Below are 22,074 nucleotides of genomic sequence, written 5' to 3' on the forward strand. Positions count from 1 at the left end.
GATGCCTTAAAAGCTTTGGCACGGAGAACCACTTTCAAGTGACAAAAATGAGTTTGCCAAAGTCATCTGAAACAAACAAACAAAAATGCCCTAACAGTAGGGGGCTGCTTTTAGTTTGAATTGCGTTATCAAGTCGGGACAGACACTCTAGGAGACTTTAAGGTCACCAAATACCAAGTGAGCTATTATACATCAGAGCTGTCTCTGGGGATTTCCCATGAGGCCCCGCCCCCCTGAGTCACCAAACTCCCCTCTTTGACCTGCAGCTCTTCTCAGCTGCAGATCTCACTGCTCTGAAGACCAAGGAGGAGCAAACTTCTTCAGCAGCCCTGGAATCTCCAGGTTTGTCCATTTGGGGAGATGGTTGGGGGTGGAGAAGAGGAACCGAGTAGGGATGAGGATGGAAACTTTGTTCCCTTTATACGTTTCTAGACTTTCTTCCCTTCTGATTTCTAATGACTTTCACTCCACAGCCCATTAAATAAAGACCAGGAACCTGGCCTCTAGAGATTGCTGGACTCTAGTTTTATGACTGCAAATCTCAAAATGAACAAATACATAACTATTAAGAAAGTGTGATAGTGAGTTCAACATTTTAGCAATTAGGTGTTGTAATTCCACATACTGTTTGGACAAAGGAGGAATTTTAATAATGAGGTGTCTTCTCATGGAGCTGAACTGTCGGATTCTCTTTTTAAGGACTGTTATTTCGGTGACAGTACGCCACTGCCATTGTTGAAATCTAGATGCTAATGCTGAATATCTATGAAAGTCCCCAAAAGTTCTTGCTATTGTTATTTCTGCATTTTGGCAAAGCATGTTGGAAAGTGCACTCATAGACTTTGGCAAATCTGCACAAAGCTGTGTGTTTAATCATGCAGGTCTTATCATAGAAGTTTCTATGAATTCACTATCTTTTCTGTGGTATTCCATCATTAATTGCTCTTGAGAACCCCTGAGTTGTGATCTTGTAGAAATGCACAGGTAATAAATAGGTGAACTGTTGATAACTATGAAAGGAGAAACCACCTCATCCTTGAAACTTTTTACTTTCTAGAGTGGGTATTTGTGAAACCAGCTACTTTGATTAAAATTCTGTTGGACTCTGCTTGGCTAATAAATCTCTGCAAGATTTCATCATGGGAAATGGCTATTACAACATAGTGGCTACTGTGCTATTGGTCATGAATCTTGAGAGGACACGATCACTGCAGGATTTCTGTAACTGTTCAGCAGGTAAGAACCAAATTATCACGTGTGCTTCATCTGTTGCAAACATGGTTTGGTTAGTCTGGTAGTCAGAGCTAATTAGCTCTGTTTTAATGATCCTTTAAAAAATTAAACTATAGTTGATTTATAATATTGCATTAGTTTCAGTGTGTTAGCTGCTCAGTCATGTCCGATTTTACCTCATAGACTGTAGTCCGCCACGCTCCTCTGTCCATGAAATTCTCTAGGCAAGAATAAGGAGTGGGTAGCTATTCCCTTCTCCAGGGAATCTTCCATGGTTCACACACACACACACATATATGTCTGTGCTTGTGCATGCTAAGTTGCTTCAGTCATGTCCAACTCTTTGTGACCCCATGGACTGTAGCCCACCAGGCTCCTCTGTCCATGGGATTCTCTAGGCAAGAATACTGGAGTAGGTTGACGTGCCCTCCTCCAGGGGATCTTTGTGTATATATATATATATATATATATATATATATATATACACATATACATATACATATACATATTGCAGTGTATCTATTAATCCCAAACTCCTAATTTATCCCTCCCCTCCATTAATATCTTTTATTCATTCATTTACAAATATTTCTTGGATGCTGCATCTTAGCTGTGTGAACATAGCCTTCTCTCTTAATCTCTCGTGTCTCAGCTTTGTCATGTAGGGGTGATATGAGCACCTATCATAGGATTGATTGCTGGAAGGACTGTATGATGGGCTTAGATCAGTGCACAGTACAGGAAAAGACCTCAACAAATAGCTTGGTGTATGAGGACAAGTATTCAGACTGGGGGTGCAACAAGGAATAAGCAAGTGGCTTAACAGAGTGGGAAAAGGCTGCTGCTGCTGCTGCTGCTGAGTCGCTTCAGTCATGTCCGACTCTGCGCGACCCTACAGATGGCAGCCCATCAGGCTTCCCCATCCCTGGGATTCTCCAGGCAAGAACAATGGAGTGGGTTGCCATTTCCTTCTCCAGTGCATGAAAGTGAAAAGTGAAAGTGAAGTTGCTCAGTCGTGTCTGACTCAGCGACCCCATGGACTGTAGCCTACCAGGCTCCTCCGTCCATGGGATTTTCCAGGCAAGAGTACTGGAGTGGGTCACCATTGCCTTCTCGGAGGGAAAAGGCCGACACATTTAAATGTTAGTGTGCCAATAAAGGACATTGATCTCCCCCTTAATCCAGTCATACTGGTCTCCCAGATCGATCAAGAGAAACTCTGTTTTATTCAATAGATTAAAAAAACTTTTTCTGTTGATTTTTTTGTTGCTATATCTATACTTCACTGTTTTTAATTCTATGATTACACTTAAGGAAACCTTGCAGGTGGATGTTTTGAGGTTTTCTTTGGCTGTATTGTGTCTTCATTGCTGTGTGGGCTTTCCTCTAGTTGTGACAAGCAGGGTCTACTCTCGAGTTGTGGTGCATAGTCTTCTCATTGTGATGGCTTCTCTTTTTGCAGAGCATGAGCTCTAGGGTACTTGGGTTTCAATACTTGTGGCTCATTGGGCTCTAGAGCACAGGCCCAATAGTTGTGACTCACAGGCTTATTGCTCCCAGGCTCGTGGGATCTTCCCAGATCAGGGATCATACCCATATCTCCTGCATTGGAAGGTGGATTCTTTATCACTGAGCCACCAGGGAAGCCCTAAATGGATAATTTAAAACAGTCGATCAACAAATAAAGTGTGTTGCTATGTTACCTAGAAATCGAATCTTTATTTCATATTCTGGTTTTCTTGTGAACTTCATAATACTTCAGGTGATGACTGTCCATTGAAAAACATGAACAGCTCTTATCTTCCCTTTTTAGGTACTTTCTGTGGGAAAAGCAATCCAGAGCTCTGCATTTCTTGTCCTTTAAACAGTTTCTCCAGCACAAGTGGACAGAAGTCCTGTGACATATGCAGAAAGTGTGAAGGTATGATTAAAAAATGTAGTCTTTATGCCGATATGTGTTGGAAAGACAAGTTTTTATTCCCTAGTGTACTAATCTTGCTTGAAAGTCTGAAGTGTCAGGTCGACTGATTCCTCTGCCAATAGGCAGGGTCCAGTAAAATAATTTAGTGTAAGAGCCAACACTGGTGGATTGAGCTTTTTGAATATTAGAGGAAACATTCATTGGACAAGAGAGAATTTTTTTAATAGCAGAACGTAAAATGTCTTCTTTAGTTATTTAAAAGTAAGCTTTGTACTCTGAGGTCATTGTTTGTTCAGTCACTAAGTCGAGACTAACTCTTATCTGACCCATAGACTGTAGCCCACCAGGCTCCTCTGTCCATGAGATTTCCCAGACAAGAATACTGGAGTGGGTTGCCATTTCCTTTTGCAAGGGATCTTCCCAACCCAGGGATTGAACCCGAGTCTCCTGCATTGCAGGACGATTCTTCACCGCTGAGCCACCAGGAAAGCCCCTGAGGTCATTAAGGAACGTTATAAGTAGAACGGGCATAGTTTTTATTGCAGAACATGAATTTGCTTCCTGCTTTTGGAGGTCAAGGGTCGGTGTAACCCTGATGGACTTTGTAGGTATTTTCAGGATCAAGAAGCCATGTTCCTCCACCAGCAATGCAGAGTGTGAATGCATTCCGGGATTCCACTGCGAAGGGGCAGGATGTTCCATGTGTGAAAAGGACTGTAAACAAGGTCAAGAATTAACAAATGAGGGTAAGTTTCCTCTTGTAGGGTGCAAATTTGTTATCTAGACTTACATCATTCGCTTAGTTCATGGTCCTTTGATTATAAAACAGATTTGTAGAACCTTTAAGTAATAAATAATGAACCATGGAGTCACATATCTGATATTTGCAAAATTACTTTTAGGTCAATGAAACTAATTTGAGATGACAACATTTTTCACCAGAACCATGCTTTTTCATGCATATACAATACCATACATATAATTAGAATAAAACCTTTAGTCACATTAGGGTTTCATTTCAAGAAAAACTGTTGAACAATCTGTGTAGATTGTATTAAGCTAATAACTTTATTACAGGATTATATTTATCATATACTGCTCAAGAAGAATTGTTTATCACTAATGAAATTCAGGAAGAATTGTTGGATAATCAGCACAGATCATATTAAATTAATGACTTTATTGTTATGAAATCATGTTCATCTCAGGGAAAGTTTAAAATGATAAAAATGCTTCCTTTTATTATTCCTTTAATTTTTATAAAAGGTTGTAAAGACTGCTCTTTTGGGACATTTAATGATCAGGAACATGGCATCTGTCGACCTTGGACAGAGTATGTATCATTTCTTTTTGCTTAAAAGTAAAGTGTCTGGGTTAACTTTTCCAACTGATGCTTAAAAATTTTTTAGTTAATTAATTATTTTAATGGAGGATAATTGCTTTACAATGTTGTGTTGTTTTCTGCCATGCATCAACATGATTCAGCCATAGGTATGCATATGTTCCCTCCCTCTTGAACTTCCCTCTCACTCACTGATGCTTTTTTAAACCTGTCAAGTGTAAATATTGAGTAACTGTGCAAATAGGCAGCATGGGAATGGTATGAGGTCATTGTGACTGGTTTGCCAAAATGGGCATTTTCTCCAGGAGTAATGCCCAGAACAGCTATGTCAGATTTGCAGTGGAACTTAGTTACTGTCTGCCCCAAGGGTTCTTCTGTCTCCCTCCAATCTCTTTGCTGCCTCTAATATTTCCTTATTGACCAGTCCACTGATAATGATATAGAAGAGGGTAAAGTATGTTTCCTTTCCTCAGAATGATTAACATAGACTTGGGCAAATAAGACCATCCCAGGCAGTCAAACAGCCAACAGTGTGTTTTGTATGCCTTTGTTCTTTTTGCATTGTGTTTTCTTACAAGATCATTTTTATTATTATTTTACATTTACATTCTTATTGTGTTTTACAAAAGTATTGATTCATAGCACATTAGAAAGTTTTGTTTTTTATTTTTGTTTTTTTGTCTTTTGACACAAATAGTTCTGAGCAGTGAAGTGACTCTGTGTGGAAAGTGGGACTGAACTGGCTTTGGGGAATGGGTGGGTTCATGTTAGGTAAAGGACAGGGGAGAGACACAGGACAATGATGATGATGGTGATGATGACCACAATCATGTGCTTACTTGTTCAGTCATGCCCGACTCTTTGCGATCCCATAGGCTGTAGCCCACTGGGTCATCTATTCATGGGGATTCTCCAGGCAAGAATACTGGAGTGGGTTGCCATGCCCTCCTCCAGGGGATCTTCCCAACCCAGGGATTGAACCTGGGTCTCTTGCATTGTAGGCAGATTCTCTCTGATCTGTCATATGCCAATACATCATGGGGTTAGGAGATCCTAACCCTATGAAGGAGACCCAGGGTTCGATCCCTGGGTTAGGAAGATCCCTTCAAGAAGGGAATGGCTACCCACTCCAGTATTCTTGCCTGGGAAATCCCATGGACAGAGGAGCCTGGCTGGCTACAGTCCATGGGGTCGCAAAGAGTCAGACACGACTGAGCAACCATCACACACACTACTACTACAACCCTATGCTAAGCTGTCTGTCCTTTCTGTGTGCCAGAGATGCTCAAACACACTTAAGAAGGTGGAGGTGACAGACAAACCATGCAACAGCCTGATGTAGGCTATCATGGGCCAGGTTCTGCAGACTGGGAAGGAAGAAGAAGCCAGTTAGGCAGGTAGCATGAGATGGACTGTGGAGAGCCATGAAAGCCAAGTGAACACTGGAAGAAGCCCGACGTTCAGTGAAGTTTTTCAAAATATCCTTGCTTTGCCTATAAACCCAGATCCACATACCCTTGTCACTAGAACTGCTCAATCAAGTAGAAAATGTCAGTCTTTTAAAATTAGAATGATCTGTACCTGAATTAATTATTTGAACTCTTTTCATTGGACTCTCTAAGCTGTTCTTTGAATGGAAAGGCTGTCCTTGTAAACGGGACGAAGGAAAGTGACGTAGTGTGTGGACCACCGTCATCTGACTTCTCTCCAGGTGCATCCTCCACCATCGTGCCTGCCCCTGGGAGAGAGCCAGGTAGCTGGTTTGTTGCTGTTAAATAAGTGAATGTATCATGGCCATTCTGGTTGGCATCTAAATCACCCCAATGTCCTGATGTCTTGCATATCAATCTATAGCAGGCACCTCCGACACACCTTCTTTCTCTTACCCTGGCTTCAAGAGACCCATCTCTTTCATCAGTGTTTATTATTTAGTCTGGGTTACATATATTAATGAGCAGAGCAAGGTGAGATTCGATCCAAATAGACACTAACCCCTTTGATCTTGCCGAATAACGATAGTGATAGAGTCCCATGTTTCCTATATCCTAGAAGGCCAAATCAGTTAATTTTGTGGGTCTCTAGAAAATTACTGGGCTTCCCTAGTGGCTCAGTGGTAAAGAATCCATCTGCCAATGCAGGAAACATGGGTTCAATCCCTGGGCCAAGAAGATCCCCTGGAGAAGGAAATGGCAACCCACTCTAGTATTCTTGCCTGGAGAATTCCATGGACAGAGGAGCCTGGTGGACTACAGTCCATGGGGTCGAAAAAGAGTTGGACACGACTTAGTCACTAAAAATCAACAACAAAGGAACATTATTAAGGTTTTTTGTTTTTTTGTTTTTTTTTTTAAGTTTTCTTAACAAGCAAGCAGGCAAATTTACTAAAAGAGCTGGTGGGAGATGCCTGAAGCACCTCTTCTCATGGTGAAGAGTTTAAAAATGCAAGTTTACATCAGCATATTTGGAAAATTATATTTTTGCCTCAGTTTTCCTTTTGCTCTTTTTTGTTTTGCAAGCTTTAAACTTTTTATTTTGTATTGGCTATTTTGTTAATAGCCAATTAACAGTGTTGTGGTAGTTTCAGGTGAACATTTAAGGGATCTAGCCATACATGTATACATGTATCCATTCTCCTCCACACCCACCTCCCATCCAGGCTGCCATGTAACATTGAGTAGATTTCTATGTGCTATGTAGTAGGACATACAGCAGTACATACACAACCTTCCCCAATTCCCTAACTATCCCTTCCCCCCATTCTTCTCCCCACAACCATAAGTTCGTTATCTGAGTCTGTGAGTCTCTTTCTGTTTTGTAAGTAAGTCCATTTGTATCGTGTCTTTTAGATTCCACATATGAGGGATGTCAGATGATATTTCTCCTTTTGGTCTTTTTCTACAGGTCTCACCTCCCAGATCGTCATCTTCTTCCTTGCCCTGACATCAGCTGCCATGCTGTGCCTGGCGTCCTTCGTGGTTCTCCGTTTCTCTGTGATTAAGCAGGGCAGAAAGAAGCTCCTGTATATATTCAAACAACGTAAGATGAATGTAAAAGTGTGAGATATCAGCTTTCTGAGGCTAGACGTTTTGCAGTAGAAATAAAAAGATGATTTTTTTTAAATTACAGAAGTTAGGTCAGTATAGCACAGTGGTTATCAAGCAGGACAATTTGGTCCCACGGGGACACTCAGCAGTGTCAGGAGACAGGTTTGATGGTCAAAGTCTAAGAGGTGGTGGAGCGGGTGCTGTGCTCTGGTATCTAGTGAGTGGAGGTCAGCAATGCTGCTAAAATCCTATATGCACAAGACGGCCCCACAACAAAGAGTGACCCAGCCCCAGAGGTCCATGGCTGAGGTGGAGAAAGCTCAGTGATGGCAGAACATAGCCCAAAGGTTCTGGAAAAATTACTACTTTAAGTATGCTGCAGCCTTCGACAACTCTGTGTATGTGTGTGTGTGTCCACTCAATAGTGAATACAGGACACTGAAAAGAGGAATCAAAAATAACATTGCCCCATCTAGCATGACTTCTCTGGCTGGTAAATGACCTTGACCTGAGCTAGACCCACAGCTAGAAGAGAGCCTAGAGAACTAAAAGAGAGTTTGAAGTGGTTTTAATGGGATGAGTTATTAGGACACTGATCTGGATTAAATGAGAATTTCAATGATGGATTCCACTCACTACACAAGACACTATTTCTATAAGGAACTCAGCAAGTGTCTAGCACAGAGTCAATATTCACTAAACAAAAGCTATTAATATTTATTCCAAAAGGCATATAGATGGAGGCAATTTGCATTTTTGACTTTGTGGAGGACAGAACCTTAGATAACAGGAAAGACTTACTAAGAGGAATTCATATACAAGAGGGTCACTCAGAGAGCTCTGTAATGTAGCCCTGCTGCTGCTGCTAAGTCGCTTCAGTCGTGTCTGACTCTGTGCGACCCCATAGACCGCAGCCCACCAGGCTCCCCCGTCCCTGGGATTCTCCAGGCAAGAACACTGGAGTGGGTTGCCATTTCCTTCTCTAGTAATGTAGCCCAGGCCATCATAATATGATTAGAGAGTGCCTACTTGTAAGTTGCTAAAAATATAGGAGGATAATTGCTTTATATCTTGCATCGATTTCTGCTATACAAAAACATGAATCAGCCATAGGTATAACATGTCTCCTCCCTCTTGAACCTCCCTCCCACTCCCCACTCCCTCCTTCCCCTCTCAGGTTTTTTGTGTTACAAGGAACTTTCCACTAGCTATCTGTTTTACATAGGATAATGTATATGTTTGGAGTAGGAAATGACAACCCACTTCAGTATTCTTGCCTGGAAAATTCCATGGACAGAGGAGCCTGGCAGGTACAGTCCAGGATCGCAAAGAGTTGGACAGACTGAGCAGCTAAGCACTCACATATGCAATGCATATGTGTTAGTATATAGTATTTGTTTTTCTCTTTCTGACTTACTTCACTCTGTATAACAGGCTCTAGGTTCATCCACTTAATAGAACAGACTCAAATAAAACAATTATCTTCCAATTAAGAATAATTTTTTTTCTTAAAAAAGGCAAAGACCCTGGAGACAAAATATCAGTAATAATGACATAAAGTCCTGCATTATCTCAAGAAAATGTCAAAAATATGTATAATTTTTTTTTAATATAGGAGGGAAAGAACTAGTAAAGTCTTATCTAAAGATGCAATACACTGATTTGTATAAAGGTTCTTTTCGGAAACAATACAAAATCTTTTCAACATTTTGAAATACACAGAAAAAAATGCATGCATGTAAAGTTTGCATGTATTTGAGCTAAGTTGCTTCAGCTGTGTCAGACTTTGTGCAACCCTATGGACTGCAACCTGGCAGGCTCCTCTGTTTAACAAACTGTAAAATGAACACCTGTGTAACCCTACTCATGTCAAGAAATAGAACACACTCTGCTCCCCGGAAGCCCTTCTTATGTTCCTTCCAGATTAAAAACCCTCTCTCTGCTAGTGCTAACCACATCTAGATTCTTACTGTGTTCACTTCCTTGCTCTTATTTATAGTTTTGCTACCCAAGAACATGGTTTAATTTGGCTGCTTGTGAACTTCAGACCAGTGGAATCACACTCTATCTGTTCTATATTTTCCTTCCCCCTTTCACTCAACATTGTATCTTTATGATTCATCCATGTGTGGCATTTATCTTGAGTTGATTTCCATTGTTAAATGTTCTTCTATTGAAGGACTGTATCACAGTTTGTTTATCCATTCTAATATTCCTGGCCAATTGGGTTGTTTCCGATTTGGGGCTCTTACAGAGAATAATATTTGGATATTTTTGTCTATGTATCTCAGTGTACATAGCACGTTTCTTTCTTTCCTTTTTTTAAACCTAGGAATAAAGGTGCTGGAATATGTATCTTGGTCCTTCAGTTCAGCTGCTCAGTCATGTCCAACTCTTTGCGACCCCATGGACTGCAGCACACCAGGCTTCCCTGTCTATCACCAACTTGTTCAAACTCATATCCACTTGGTCCATAGTACTAGATTTATAAAACTTTTTGAGAGTGATAGGAGTCCAATTAGCAGCGTATGAGAATTCTTTTTGCACCAGTCCCTGCTAACACTTAGCATTATCAGACTTCTTAATTTTTATCTGTCTGATGGGTGTGTAGTAGTGTCTCGTGGTTTTAATTTGCATTTCCCTGATTACTGGTGAGATTGAACATCTTTTCATGTTATGTTTGGTCACTAGGATTTCCTCTCCTGCAAATCACCTGATCTTTTGAGCCTTTTCCCATTGGGTTGTTTGTCCTTTTCTTACTAATCTATAGGAATTTTTTAGTCTACTGTTTATGGTCTGCAAATATATTTTCCGACCCTGTGGTTTGTTCTTTGATTTTCTTTTTGAGGTCTTAACCTCTGATTTAAACCTTTAAATTCTCACCAAAACTTCTGATTTAAACAATTATCCGTCCCAGCTTTACCCCAAACTGCAATAAAGGTCTTTATAAAATGGTTTTCAAAAGTATTTATGAGTAATTAGGGAGTTTCAATGGAACTGTCATCAATTTAAAAAATTTTTAGGTTATTTTTTAAAACTTTCTATTTTGAAATAGAGATTCACAGGAAGTTGTAAAGACAGTACAGAAAAGTCATACGTGCCATTCATGGGGTTACATCATATTTAACTATCTGGTAGCTCAGCTGGTAAAGAATCCTCCTGCAATGCTGGAGATCCTAGAGATCCCCCAGAGAAGGGATAGGATACCCACTCCAGTATTCTTGGGCTTCCCTGCTGGCTCAGATGGTAAAGAATCCGCCTGCAATGCCAGAGACCTGAGTTCAATCCCTTGGTTGGGAAGATCCCCTGGCAGGGGACATAGCAACCCACTCCAGTATTCTTGCCTGGAGAATCCCCATGGACAGAGGAGCCTGGTGGGTTAGAGTCCATAGTGTCGCAGAGTCGGACATGACCGAGTGACTAAGCACAGCACAGCACACAGCACATAATATGAAAACCAGGCAGTTGACTGGCACACTGCGTGTGCTTAGTTCATGTGCATGTGTACGCTCAGTTGCTCGGCTGTGTCTCTTTGTGACCCCCAGGGACTGTAGCCCACCGGGCTCCTCTGTCCATGGGATTCTCTCAGCAAGAATACTGGAGTGGGTTGCCATTGTTTCCTCCAGGGGATCTTCCTGACCCAGGGATCGAACCCACATCTCCTGCATCTCCTGCTGGCAGGTGAATTCTTTACCATGAGCCACCTGTGTTTAGTGTATGTCATTTTATCACCCTTGTAGATTGGTGAAACCAGCAGCACAATCAAAATGCAGAACTATTCCATGACTATTACATTAGCGCTGTTATGAATAATCATGTACAGGACTTGTGTGGACATAAGCGTACATATCTTGAAGATAAATGCCCAGGAGTGCAATTACTGGGTCATGTGATAAGTATGTGTTCATTTTTTAAAGAAACTGCTAAACACTTTTCCACAGGAGTTGTACCATTTAACATTCCACCAGCAAGGTGTGAGAGATCCAGTTTTTCCTCATATTTGTCAGCATTTTGTATTGTTGCAATTTTTAATTTCAGTTGTTTGAAGAGATATGCACTAAGATCTCAATGTGGGCTTAATTTGCCTTTCCCTAAAGGCTGAACATTTTTCATGCACTTATTTTCCATCTGTCAGTCTTCTTCAGTGAAATGTTCCTTCATGTCTTTTACCCATTTTCTAATTAGATTGCCTATCTTTTGACATTTGAGCTATTTTTTAAAGTTCCAAGATATGAGTCTTTTATCAGATATGAGGTTTGGAAATATTTTCTCCAGTCTGTCACTTGCCTTTTCATCCTCTTCACATGATCTTCTGCAGAGAAAAAGTTTTTAATTTTGATGAAGTCCAACTGGCCACTTTTTAAATTTATGGGATTACATCTAAGAACTCTTTATTAAGTCCTAGATCTCAAAGATTTAGACTTTCTCCTATGTCATGTGCTAAATGTTTTGCATTTAAGTATACATTTCGTTTTTAGTTAAGTTCTATATAAGGTGTGAGAGTTTCAGGTCAATATTTTAAAATTATTATTATTTTTGCCTATGGGTGGCCAATGGCTTCAGCATCATTTATTGAAAAGATTATTCTGCTTCCATTGAAATAATATTGCATTTTTATAAAAACTCAGTTGGCTGTGCTTGTGTGAGGACTATTTCTGGTTTCTCTCTTCTCTTCCATTGGTCTGTGTGTTTTTCCTTCTGCCAATACCACACAGTCTTGGTTACTGTAGCTGTGAAAAAGTCTTGAAATTAGGTATAGGGTAGACTGAGTCCTCCCACATTATTCTTCTCTTTCAAGATTGTTTTGACTATTCTAGTTCATGAAGAGAATTTTAGGATAATCTTATCTCTATCTACAAAAAGTCAGCTGGGATTCTGATAGCAATTGTGTTAAATCTGTACATCAGTTCAGGAGGAATTGAGATCTTTCCTATGTTAACTATTCCAATCCCTGAACACAGTGTGTCTCTCCATTTATGTATATTTTCTTTGATTTCTTTCATCAGTGCTTTGTAGTTTTCAGCATACAAGTCCTGCACGTGTTTTTTAAATTTAGGCCTTAATATTTAAATTTTACAATTGCAAATGATATTGTATCTTAAATTTTGTTTTTTGACATGTTCATTGCTAGTATATAGAAATACAGTTGGTTTTTTTGTACTTTGAGTTTTGTCCTGTGATTTTGCTGAACTTGCTTACTAGTTCTAGGGTATTTTGTAGATTTCTTGGGATTTTTTATGTAGATTGAAATGTAATCTGTAAAAAAAAAAAAGTTTTGTCTTTTTTCATTTCCAGTCTATATGCCTTTTATTTCTTTTCTTGCCTTATTGTGCTAATTAGAATGTCCAGGACTATGTTGAATCATAGTGGTCAAAGTGGATATCATTGCCTGCAAAAAAAACCTCAGGGCAAAAGTATATAGTCTTTCATAAAGTATGATGTGAGTTACAGATTTTTAGTAGATATTCTTTATTAAGTTGAGAAAGTGCTCTGAAGGTTTTTTTTAAATCATGAATTAGTGCTAAATTTTGACAGGTGCTTTTTTGGTATCAATTGATTTGATTATGTGATTTTTCTTCTTTAGCCTGTTGAGATGGTGAATTCTATGGATTGATTTTTGAATTTCAGACTAACCTTACATCCCTGGATTAAAGTCCACTTAGTTATAGTATATAATTATTTTTATATATGTCTGAATTCTCTTGACTAATATTTTGTTAAGAATTTTTGCAGCTATATTCATGAAGAATATTGACCTGTGGTTTTCTTTTCTTGTACTGTCTTTGTCTGGTTTTGGTATCAAGGTAATATTGACTTCCTCAAGTAAGTTGGGGCTTATTCCCAACTTATTCTGTTTTCTGGAAGAGGTTGTGTAGAACTGGTGTTAGTTCTTCTTTAAATAGCTTTGTCTCGTGAAGCTATCTGAACATGGAGCTTTCTTTTTGAGGCTTCTTAATTACAAATTCAATTTCCTTAATAGGCCGCTGAAGTTGTTTAATTTATATTGAGTGAATTATGATAGTTTATGTTTTTTGAGGACTTGGTCCATTTCATCGAAGTTGTCAAATTTATGTGCTTAAGTTACTTATACTACTCCCTTATATCCTTTTGTTGTATACAGGTTGGTAGTGATATCACCTACTGATACTGGTAATGTGTGCCATTCTCCTTTTTTCTGAATAAGTTTTGGTACAGATTTCTCAATTTTATTGATCTTTTCAAAGAACCATCTCTTTGTTTCATTGATTTTCTTTGTCGTTCTATTTTCAATTTCACCAATTTCTGCTTTTACCTTTATTATCTCCTTTTTTCTGCTTGCCTTGGATTTATTTTGTTATTTTTCTATTTAGATGGTAGTTATGTTATTGGTTTGAGAGTTTTCCTCTTTCTATAAGAACTTCCTATTGTAAGTATCCTCAGTACTAAATTAGCTGTGTCCACACATTTTGATATGTTGTTTTCCATTTTCTTTCAGTTCAGTGTATTTTTTTGTGTTTCTCTTGATTATTTAATAGTGTGGTTTTTAGTTTCCTAGTATTTGGTGATTTTTTTGTTTTCTTTCTGTTGTTGATGTCTATTTTGATTCCATTATAGTAAGAGGACACCCTCTGTGTGATTTCTTTTAAATTTGCTGAAGTTTGATTCGTGGTCCAGGTCATGGTCTGTCTTGATCTTTTTTCTATTATTGTTGTTCAGTCACTCAGTTGTGTCCAACTCTTTGTGACCCCATGGACTGCAACCCTCTAGGTTCCCCGTTCTTTGCCATCTCCTGGAGCTTGCTCAAACTCATGTCCATTGACTTGGTGATGCCATCCAGCCATCTCATTCTCTGTTGTCCCCTTCTCCTCCTGCCTTCAATATTTCCCAGCATCAGGGTCTTTTCCAATGAGTCTGTTCTTGGCATCAGGTGGCCAAAGTATTGGAGTTTCAGCTTCAGCATCAGTCCTTCCAATGAACATTTAGGATTGACTGGTTTGATCTTCTTGCAGTCCAAAGGACTTTCAAGAGCTTTCTCCAACCATCACAGTTCAAAAGCATCAATTCTTTGGTGCTCAGCCTTCTTTATAGTCCAACTCTCACATCCATAATGACCTCTGGAAAAACCATAGCTTTGACTATACAGACTTTTGTCAGCAAAGTAATATCTCTGCTTTTTAATGTGTCGTCTAGATGTCAGCTTTTCTCCCAGGTAGCATCTTTTTAATTTAATGGCTGCAGTCACCATCTGCAGTGATTTTGGAGCCCAAGAAAATAAAGTCTGTCACTGCTTCCATTGTTTCCCCATCTATTTGCCATGAAGTGGTGGGACCAGATGCCATGATCTTTGTTTTTTGAATGTTGAGTTTTGAGCCAGCTTTTCCACTTTCCTCTTTCACCTTCTTCAAGAGGCTCTTTAGTTCCTTTTTGCTTTCTGCCTTAAGGGTGGTGCCATCTGCATATCTGAGGTTATTGATATTCCTGGCAATCTTGATCCTGGCTTGTGCTGCATCAAGCCTGGCATTTCTCATGATGTACTCTGCATATAAGTTAAATAAGCAGAATGACAATATACAGCCTTGATGTCCTCCTTTAGACACTTGAAAAGGTAGATAGACTGTACTATAAATATAAATTTAATCCTATTGATTGATAATGTTGCTGAATTCTTCTATATCATTTCTGATTTCCTGTCAAGTTGTTCTATCAACTCTTGGAAGAATGCCATTTAATTCTTCGAATATAATTGTGAATTTGTATATTTCTCTTTTCAGTTTTATCAGTTTTGCTTCACCTATTTTGTAGCTCTGTTGTTTGTTGTATACATATTTAGTACTGCCATGCTTTCTTGGTGAATTGACTCTTAATTATGTAAGCTCCCTCTCTGTGTCTGGTAGTTTTCTTTGTTCTGAAGTCTACTTTATCTGATAGTAATATAGCCACCCTTGCTTTTTAAAAATTTATAATATACATGGTGTATCTTTTTGCATCTTTTTACTTTCAACCTTCCTACATTTTTATATCTGAAATAAATTTCTTGTAAATAACATATAATGGTCACACTACTAATTTCTGTCATCTTTTGATTGGTATATTTTTAAAATGTACATTTAATATAATTACTTATATGTTAGGACTAAAGATGTTATTTTATTTTGTTTTCTGTTTTCTTTCCCTGGCTTTCATTAGAAATTCACTGTCGTTTTTGGCTCTTCCCCTCTAAGTGATGTGTTACTTCCCTCTGGCTGCTTTCAAGATTTCTTTTTGTTTCCAGAACTTAAACTGAAATGTGCCTTGGTGTGGATTTCCTTGGATAGTCCTGTTCAGGATTCACTTAGCTTCCTGCATCTGTAGATTTAAGCCTTTTTCTAGATTTGGCAAATTTTCAGCCATTATTTCTTCAAATACTTTTTCAGCCCTACTCCCTTTATCTTCTTCAAGGACCCCAGTGACATCAATATTAGTTTGTTGTTTTTTTTTCCCCCATTAGTCCCACATGTCCCTGAAGCTCTGTTCACTTTTTCCCCAGTCTTTTCTCTCTGTTCAGATGCGGTAATGATTCTTTCCTTTCCTTCTTCTCCATTCTTGTGCTGAACCCATTCACTGATATTTTAAGTTTTGGTTATTGTAATTTTTCAGTTCTAAAATTGCCACCTGATTCTTTTCTAAGATCTTGTTTTTCATTTGTTTCCAGTGTGTTCCCAATTGCTTGTTGAAGCATCCATCTTTTTGATGGCTACTTTAATATCCTTGCCAGATAACTCTAATATCTACATCACCTAGACCTCCTCAGGATGGTATCCTTGTTATTGCTAGACATGTGTGGCAGTTTGGGCTCCCCATTAAGCCTCTACTCATAAGACTCTGGCTAGGTTGAGGGACTTTGTTCCTGCTCCCCACATGGCTTCCACTGATAATAAGTGGATGGGATTGGGGGTGACCTTGATACTGTGAGTGGTGATGAAGTCCTAACTCTCCACTAGGACTCCTCTGATGCCACCCTAATAGGTATGGGCCAGTGAGCCTTGATAGCACTTGGTAAGAGTGTAAGTCTAAGTGCTCTACTGGGTCTTAGTGGTGGGCTTAGGTGTGGGACCACTTTTATTAGTCCACTTTTACAGTTCCCAGTCCAGGGCATATGAAGCAGAAAGAATACTCAGGGAACTTAAGGCCATAGCTCCTTGGGTTCCAAGATCCTTAACTGGTCTACTTTCTTGCCACCTTTCAGGTTCTTCTTATGTTTGTTATATAAAAGGTCCAGCATTTCCAGCAATACTTAGCAGGAAGAATAGAAGAAAGTATGATTACTCTGTCTTTCCAGAATCAAATTTTCATTTAAAAATTAATCTTTGATGCTATTTCTAAAGGAAAAAGACATCTCATTGGGAATCCTGGGTATTTTGACAATTTTTTAAAGACCTTGGAGATGGTGTGCTTGTTGAGCTTTGATTATTTTTTTACAGTTAAGAAGCATATAAAGTTGGGATAGGGCCTTTTGCTTTGTCAGGGTATAAAAATATACCTACATATATATTTATATATATATTTTAACTGATACTATATTATGTATAGTATTTATATATATATATATATATATATATATATATATATATATATTTAACTGATATACCTATATATATGGGCTTCCCCTGTGGCTCAGTGGTAAAGAATCTGCCTGCCAGTTCAGGAGATATAGGTTCAGTCCTTGAGTTGGGAAGTTCTCCTGGAGAAGGAAATGACAACCCACTCCAGTATTCTTGCCAGGGAAATCTCATGGACAGAGGAGCCTGGCAGGCTATAATCCATGGGGTTGCAAAGAGTCGGACATAACATATATATATATTTATATGTGTATATATATATATTGATGGACTTGGGTGTGAGGCCACAGTCATATATGTATGTGTGTGTTAGCTATATATAAATTTTAATATATATTTTAGAATTTCAAGTTAATCAGCAATAGCACAAATAACTTTACACTAACATGTAAATGAAAATCTGGAAGCGAGTGCGTAAATCAGTTCTTTACTTACTGATTGATGGAAGCAGTAGGAGTATATTTAACATCTCAGAGCCATAAGCATTTCATTCAAAAGAAACCATCTAATGTGTAATCTAAGTAACCCTCAAGACTAAAACATGTGTTGCTGAATTGAAACTGCAATCATGTTTGGCATATGACTAATTTTATGCTATAATGACTCATGCTCAAGACTGTTTTTAGTTTTTGTGGACACTAAAGAAACTAGTTTGTTCAGGACCAATAAAACAGTACTAGGTAAAAAGAAAAAAAAATCTTAAATAATCCTGAAAATTTTTATATTTGCTATAACCTCTCTGGCTGATGAGTTTGTTCAAACTAAAGCTGAGAATGTTTGCTGTTTAGAGATATTCTGCAAATGGGATTTATGGAAAATGGATGTTAAATGATTAAAACAGACAATGAAAGATAACTCTTCTAAATTACCTTTTAGCATTTATGAGACCAGTACAAACAGCCCAAGAGGAAGATGCCTGCAGCTGCCGATTTCCAGAAGAAGAGGAAGGAGAGTGTGAACTGTGAAGATGTGTTGGGACTCTCTTGAGAAGAATCGCAGGAGAAATATAAAGGATCCCACTATTATACTTTCTAAAACATCATTCCAGATCACACCCAGGATTACCCCAACAAACTTTTCCTAAATGCTAGTGAATTGGCCTTTGAAGATATACCACTTTTAACAGAACAGAAAAATGGGACAGAACTGGTGGTGAAGGGGGCATTTTGTACATACTACTTAAGAGGTTCAGGCTAGTTTTCTTGAAACCGAGAGAAGTATATTTTAAATTTAATCATGGAATCCAATGGTGCAGCTAAAATGATAATCAAAATCAGTTCTATTTTTTTCTGGTGCTCATATGACGTGTGTCAATAAGCCGTAAAATGCAGACAATATCCCCGACCAGATTTTCCACTGGTTCAAGCATCCTCAACAAGGGCCTCCTCCACTGTCAGGAGAAAGAATGATGACAATCATCATCATGGCCCAAGTTTGGGGTCAAGAGCAAAAAAATGGAAAAAAAAAAAAAAAAAGACAGACCTTGGGACTTCCCTGGTGGTGTAGCAGTCAAGACTCCATACTCCCAATGCAGAGGGCACAGGTTTGATCACTGGTTGGGGAGCTAAGATTCCCTCATGCTGTGTGATGCAGTCAAAAATAAACAAAAAGGGAAAAAAAGAAAAAAAAAGCAGACCTTGATGAAGAGTTCTGAAAAGAGTTCATGGGTATCCTGTGGTCCTCTCCATCTTCACATCTTCTGCCTTTGTCCTACTCCCCTCTGAGTCACAACTTACTTTTTTATATTCTTAAAAAACTTTAACCATAATATTTGATACACATAAACTAGGAGACCCATGAACACATCACCCAACCAAGCAAGAGTTGCCAAACTCCCATGGGCCAAATCTGAGATGCCATGTGCCTTCATATGGTTTTGCATGTATAAATAGTTAAAAGCAAATCAAAATAAGAATATTATCTCATGACACATAAAATTAGCTGGAACTCAAATTTTGGAGTCTCTAAGTAGGTTTTTTGGAAAACACAAGCCACCCGCAGGTGCCCTTTGCATTACAACAACAGAGTTGAGTAGTTGTGACAGAGACTGCATGGCTCACAAAGCCTAGAATATTTAATAACTGACATATAGGTCAAAGTCAGGATCAGAGCATCCATCCTTGTGCTCCTTCCCTCCTTCATCTCCTATCCACCTCCCCACCCCAAACCCAGAAACTTCTCCCAGGAATGTTGTCTATCATTTTCCTGCCTTTAAAAGACTCATTTATCACATAATTATGTACCCCACAACTAGTTTACTTACTTTTGTTTGTTATTGACCTTTATGAAAATGGTATTATGCTATATGGAAACTTACTGTGCTTTAACCACTGGAAAGTATATTTATAAGACTCACTCATGTTATTTTGTGTAGCTAGAATGCTTTCATTTTGACTGCTATATAGTCTTGCAAATATACTATTATTTATCAAATCCACTCTAAACTACAGGACATTTGGGTTGTTTCCAGGTTGTTTTTTTTAATAATTATGGAAAACATTGCTATGAATGTTCTTTTGTGTGTTTCCCATTGATGAGTGTCTCTAGGGAAACTTCCTTATAGTAAGAATTTCTGGATCTTAAGGCATTTGAATGTTCAACTTTATGAGCTAGTACCCATATCAGTAAGGATGTGCTAAATTACGCAGAAAGAACAAGTGACCCCACCTCCAAAGTCTTAATGGGTCACAACCACACAGAAGAGGTACGCTTCTGGCTGTCATGATATGCCCACTGCAGGCTGGCTGTGACTCTGTCCCATGTTATCTCACTCTGGGATTTAGGTGTATAAGTCCCAGAGCACCTTCTCCTTGGAACACTGACCAGCTCATGGCAAAGGAACACAGGTCACTTTGCTCATATTTAGTTGACTAGATTCTAACTGTAAGAAAAAGTCATGCAGCCGACTATGGGTAACTACAGGGCGGAAAGTATAATCTTCACACAGGGAGGGGCAGCAAATATTTCTGAGCAATAAAGCGTCTTCTGCAGGACTGAACTGCTTTTCACCGCGGTTGTTCTAATTTGTGCTCCTGTCAGCAGTGTACGAGCACCCCATTACATTTCACCCTTGCCACCCTCGGGTATTTTCAGAGTCTTAATTTTGCCAACCCAGGGAGTTTAGGATGGCATCTTACCATTCTCTTATTTGGCATTTCCTTCATTACTAATGGGTATCTTGTCACATTTTTATACCAATTTTTTTCTTTTTTGAGAAATGCTAAGTTGTCGTTTTATTATTGATTCATACAAGTTCTTTACGTAGTCTTGATAATAATCTTCCATTACTTATATGTGTTATAAATACCTGCTTTATTTGCAATTTTTTCTCTTTTTGTAGTGTCTCTCTTTGTCTTGACGGGAATAAGAGGCAAAGTTCTTAATTGAATATGGTTAAATTTACAACTCTTTTACTAGTTAACATTTCTTTGGTGTCCTGGTTAAAGAAATCTTTTGCTCCGCCAATAGCATAAAGATCTTTCCCCACATTTTATTGTAAAAGTTTTAAGTTTTGTTTCTTATATTTAATTCTAATCAATCAGGAAAAATTTTTGTGAATGCTATGAGTAATGATCCAATTTTGAGTTTTTTATATGGATAACCATCAGTCCCAGTATCAACTAATCAATAGGCCATTTGTTTCCTTATGGATCTGTAGTACACCTCTGTCATTTCCTAAATTTCCCTCTGTCTATGAGTGTTTTCTGGGATCTCTGTTCTATTACATTGGCCAATTTGTCTGTCCTGTGCCCCTACACACTGTCTTTGTTACATTGTTTAATAATAGCCCTTGAACTTGGCAGGACAAGTCTTTGATGTTCTTCAATAAAGTTTCATAAAATTTCTCTATAAATTGTACAGCTTTTGTTAGATTTATCTCTTAATTCATTGTTGTTGCTTTTTAAATGACTTTGTTTGTTATTGGAGTAGAGAGATATCATTGATTTTCTTATATTACTTTCTAACCAGTCTCTTTCCGAAACTTTCCTATTATTTTTAGGAGTATGTATGTGGATTCTTTCAAGTTTTCTATATAGACATGTTATTTGTGATAATAATAGTTTCTTTCTTTTCTAGTCTTTTATATTTTATTTCATTTGCTTGATGTGCTGCTTGGCTTCATGCCAGGACCTCCAGTACAGTGTAATAGTCTTTTTAAAGTCTTATTTATAGGGAATACTTTCAGGGTATTATTATTTCTTTGGTAAATATACTCGATCAGATTGAGGAAGTTCCCTTCTATTCCTGGTTTGTGAAGAGGGCTAGTTTCCATTTTATAATCGGGAAAGGGTGTTGAATTACATCAAATGACTTTTCTGGAAAGAAAAAAGGCATTTGATTATAGATAACTCAGCCAATGGTTCTGTCATGTTGATTTGGATCAAAACTTCAGTCACATTCCAAGAAAATTTCTGCCTGAAAGAAATTTAATGCAGCAACAGGTATAATAATAGGTATTCCTTCTTCCTCCTTAAAATATGCTTTGGTGTATGATGTAATAAAGGTGGCACTTGTGGTAAAGAATCCACCTGCCAATACAGGAGACACAAGAGATGCAGGTTCGACTCCTGGTTGGGAAGATCCCCTGGAAAAGGAAATGGCACCCTACTGCAGTATTCTTGCCTGGAGAATCCCATAGACAAAGGAGCTTGGCAAAGAGTCAGATACAACTGAATCCAGCACACAGCAAAGAATATGTGTTCGGAAAACATTTGCTATTTTAATTTAAGTCAAGGAAGTACCTTCCATTAGCTTTTTCTTTACTATTTTGGTAAGAGTTTGTTGTTTATAGTAAAAGACTGTAATGTTTGTGGAGGATTTTCTGAAACTTTCTAGGAAATCTCATCAAACCCATGAAAAAGTAACAATGGGCATGATTAGTCTTCCAGAACAAGAACATTTGAGATTTGATTTGGACACTTTGACCAACTCTGAATGGCTCATAGGCAGTCTCTG

The 22,074-nt window shown here is 38.4% G+C and overlaps 1 protein-coding gene across 1 annotated transcript; it reads left to right on the forward strand.

Annotated features, from left to right (window-relative positions):
• Nucleotides 1-246: 246 nt before the first annotated feature.
• TNFRSF9 (TNF receptor superfamily member 9) lies at nucleotides 247-19,627 on the forward strand. Its single transcript, XM_019976989.2, has 8 exons — nucleotides 247-342; nucleotides 1,058-1,236; nucleotides 3,047-3,154; nucleotides 3,763-3,900; nucleotides 4,421-4,487; nucleotides 6,119-6,249; nucleotides 7,398-7,532; nucleotides 17,995-19,627. Exons 2-8 carry the CDS (start codon nucleotides 1,140-1,142, stop codon nucleotides 18,081-18,083), a joined length of 765 nt encoding a protein of 254 aa, XP_019832548.2. The 5' UTR covers nucleotides 247-342; nucleotides 1,058-1,139; the 3' UTR covers nucleotides 18,084-19,627.
• Nucleotides 19,628-22,074: the final 2,447 nt, after the last annotated feature.

Source organism: Bos indicus, chromosome 16 (genome assembly GCF_029378745.1).
Source record: "Bos indicus isolate NIAB-ARS_2022 breed Sahiwal x Tharparkar chromosome 16, NIAB-ARS_B.indTharparkar_mat_pri_1.0, whole genome shotgun sequence".
Classification (NCBI taxonomy): domain Eukaryota; kingdom Metazoa; phylum Chordata; class Mammalia; order Artiodactyla; family Bovidae; genus Bos; species Bos indicus.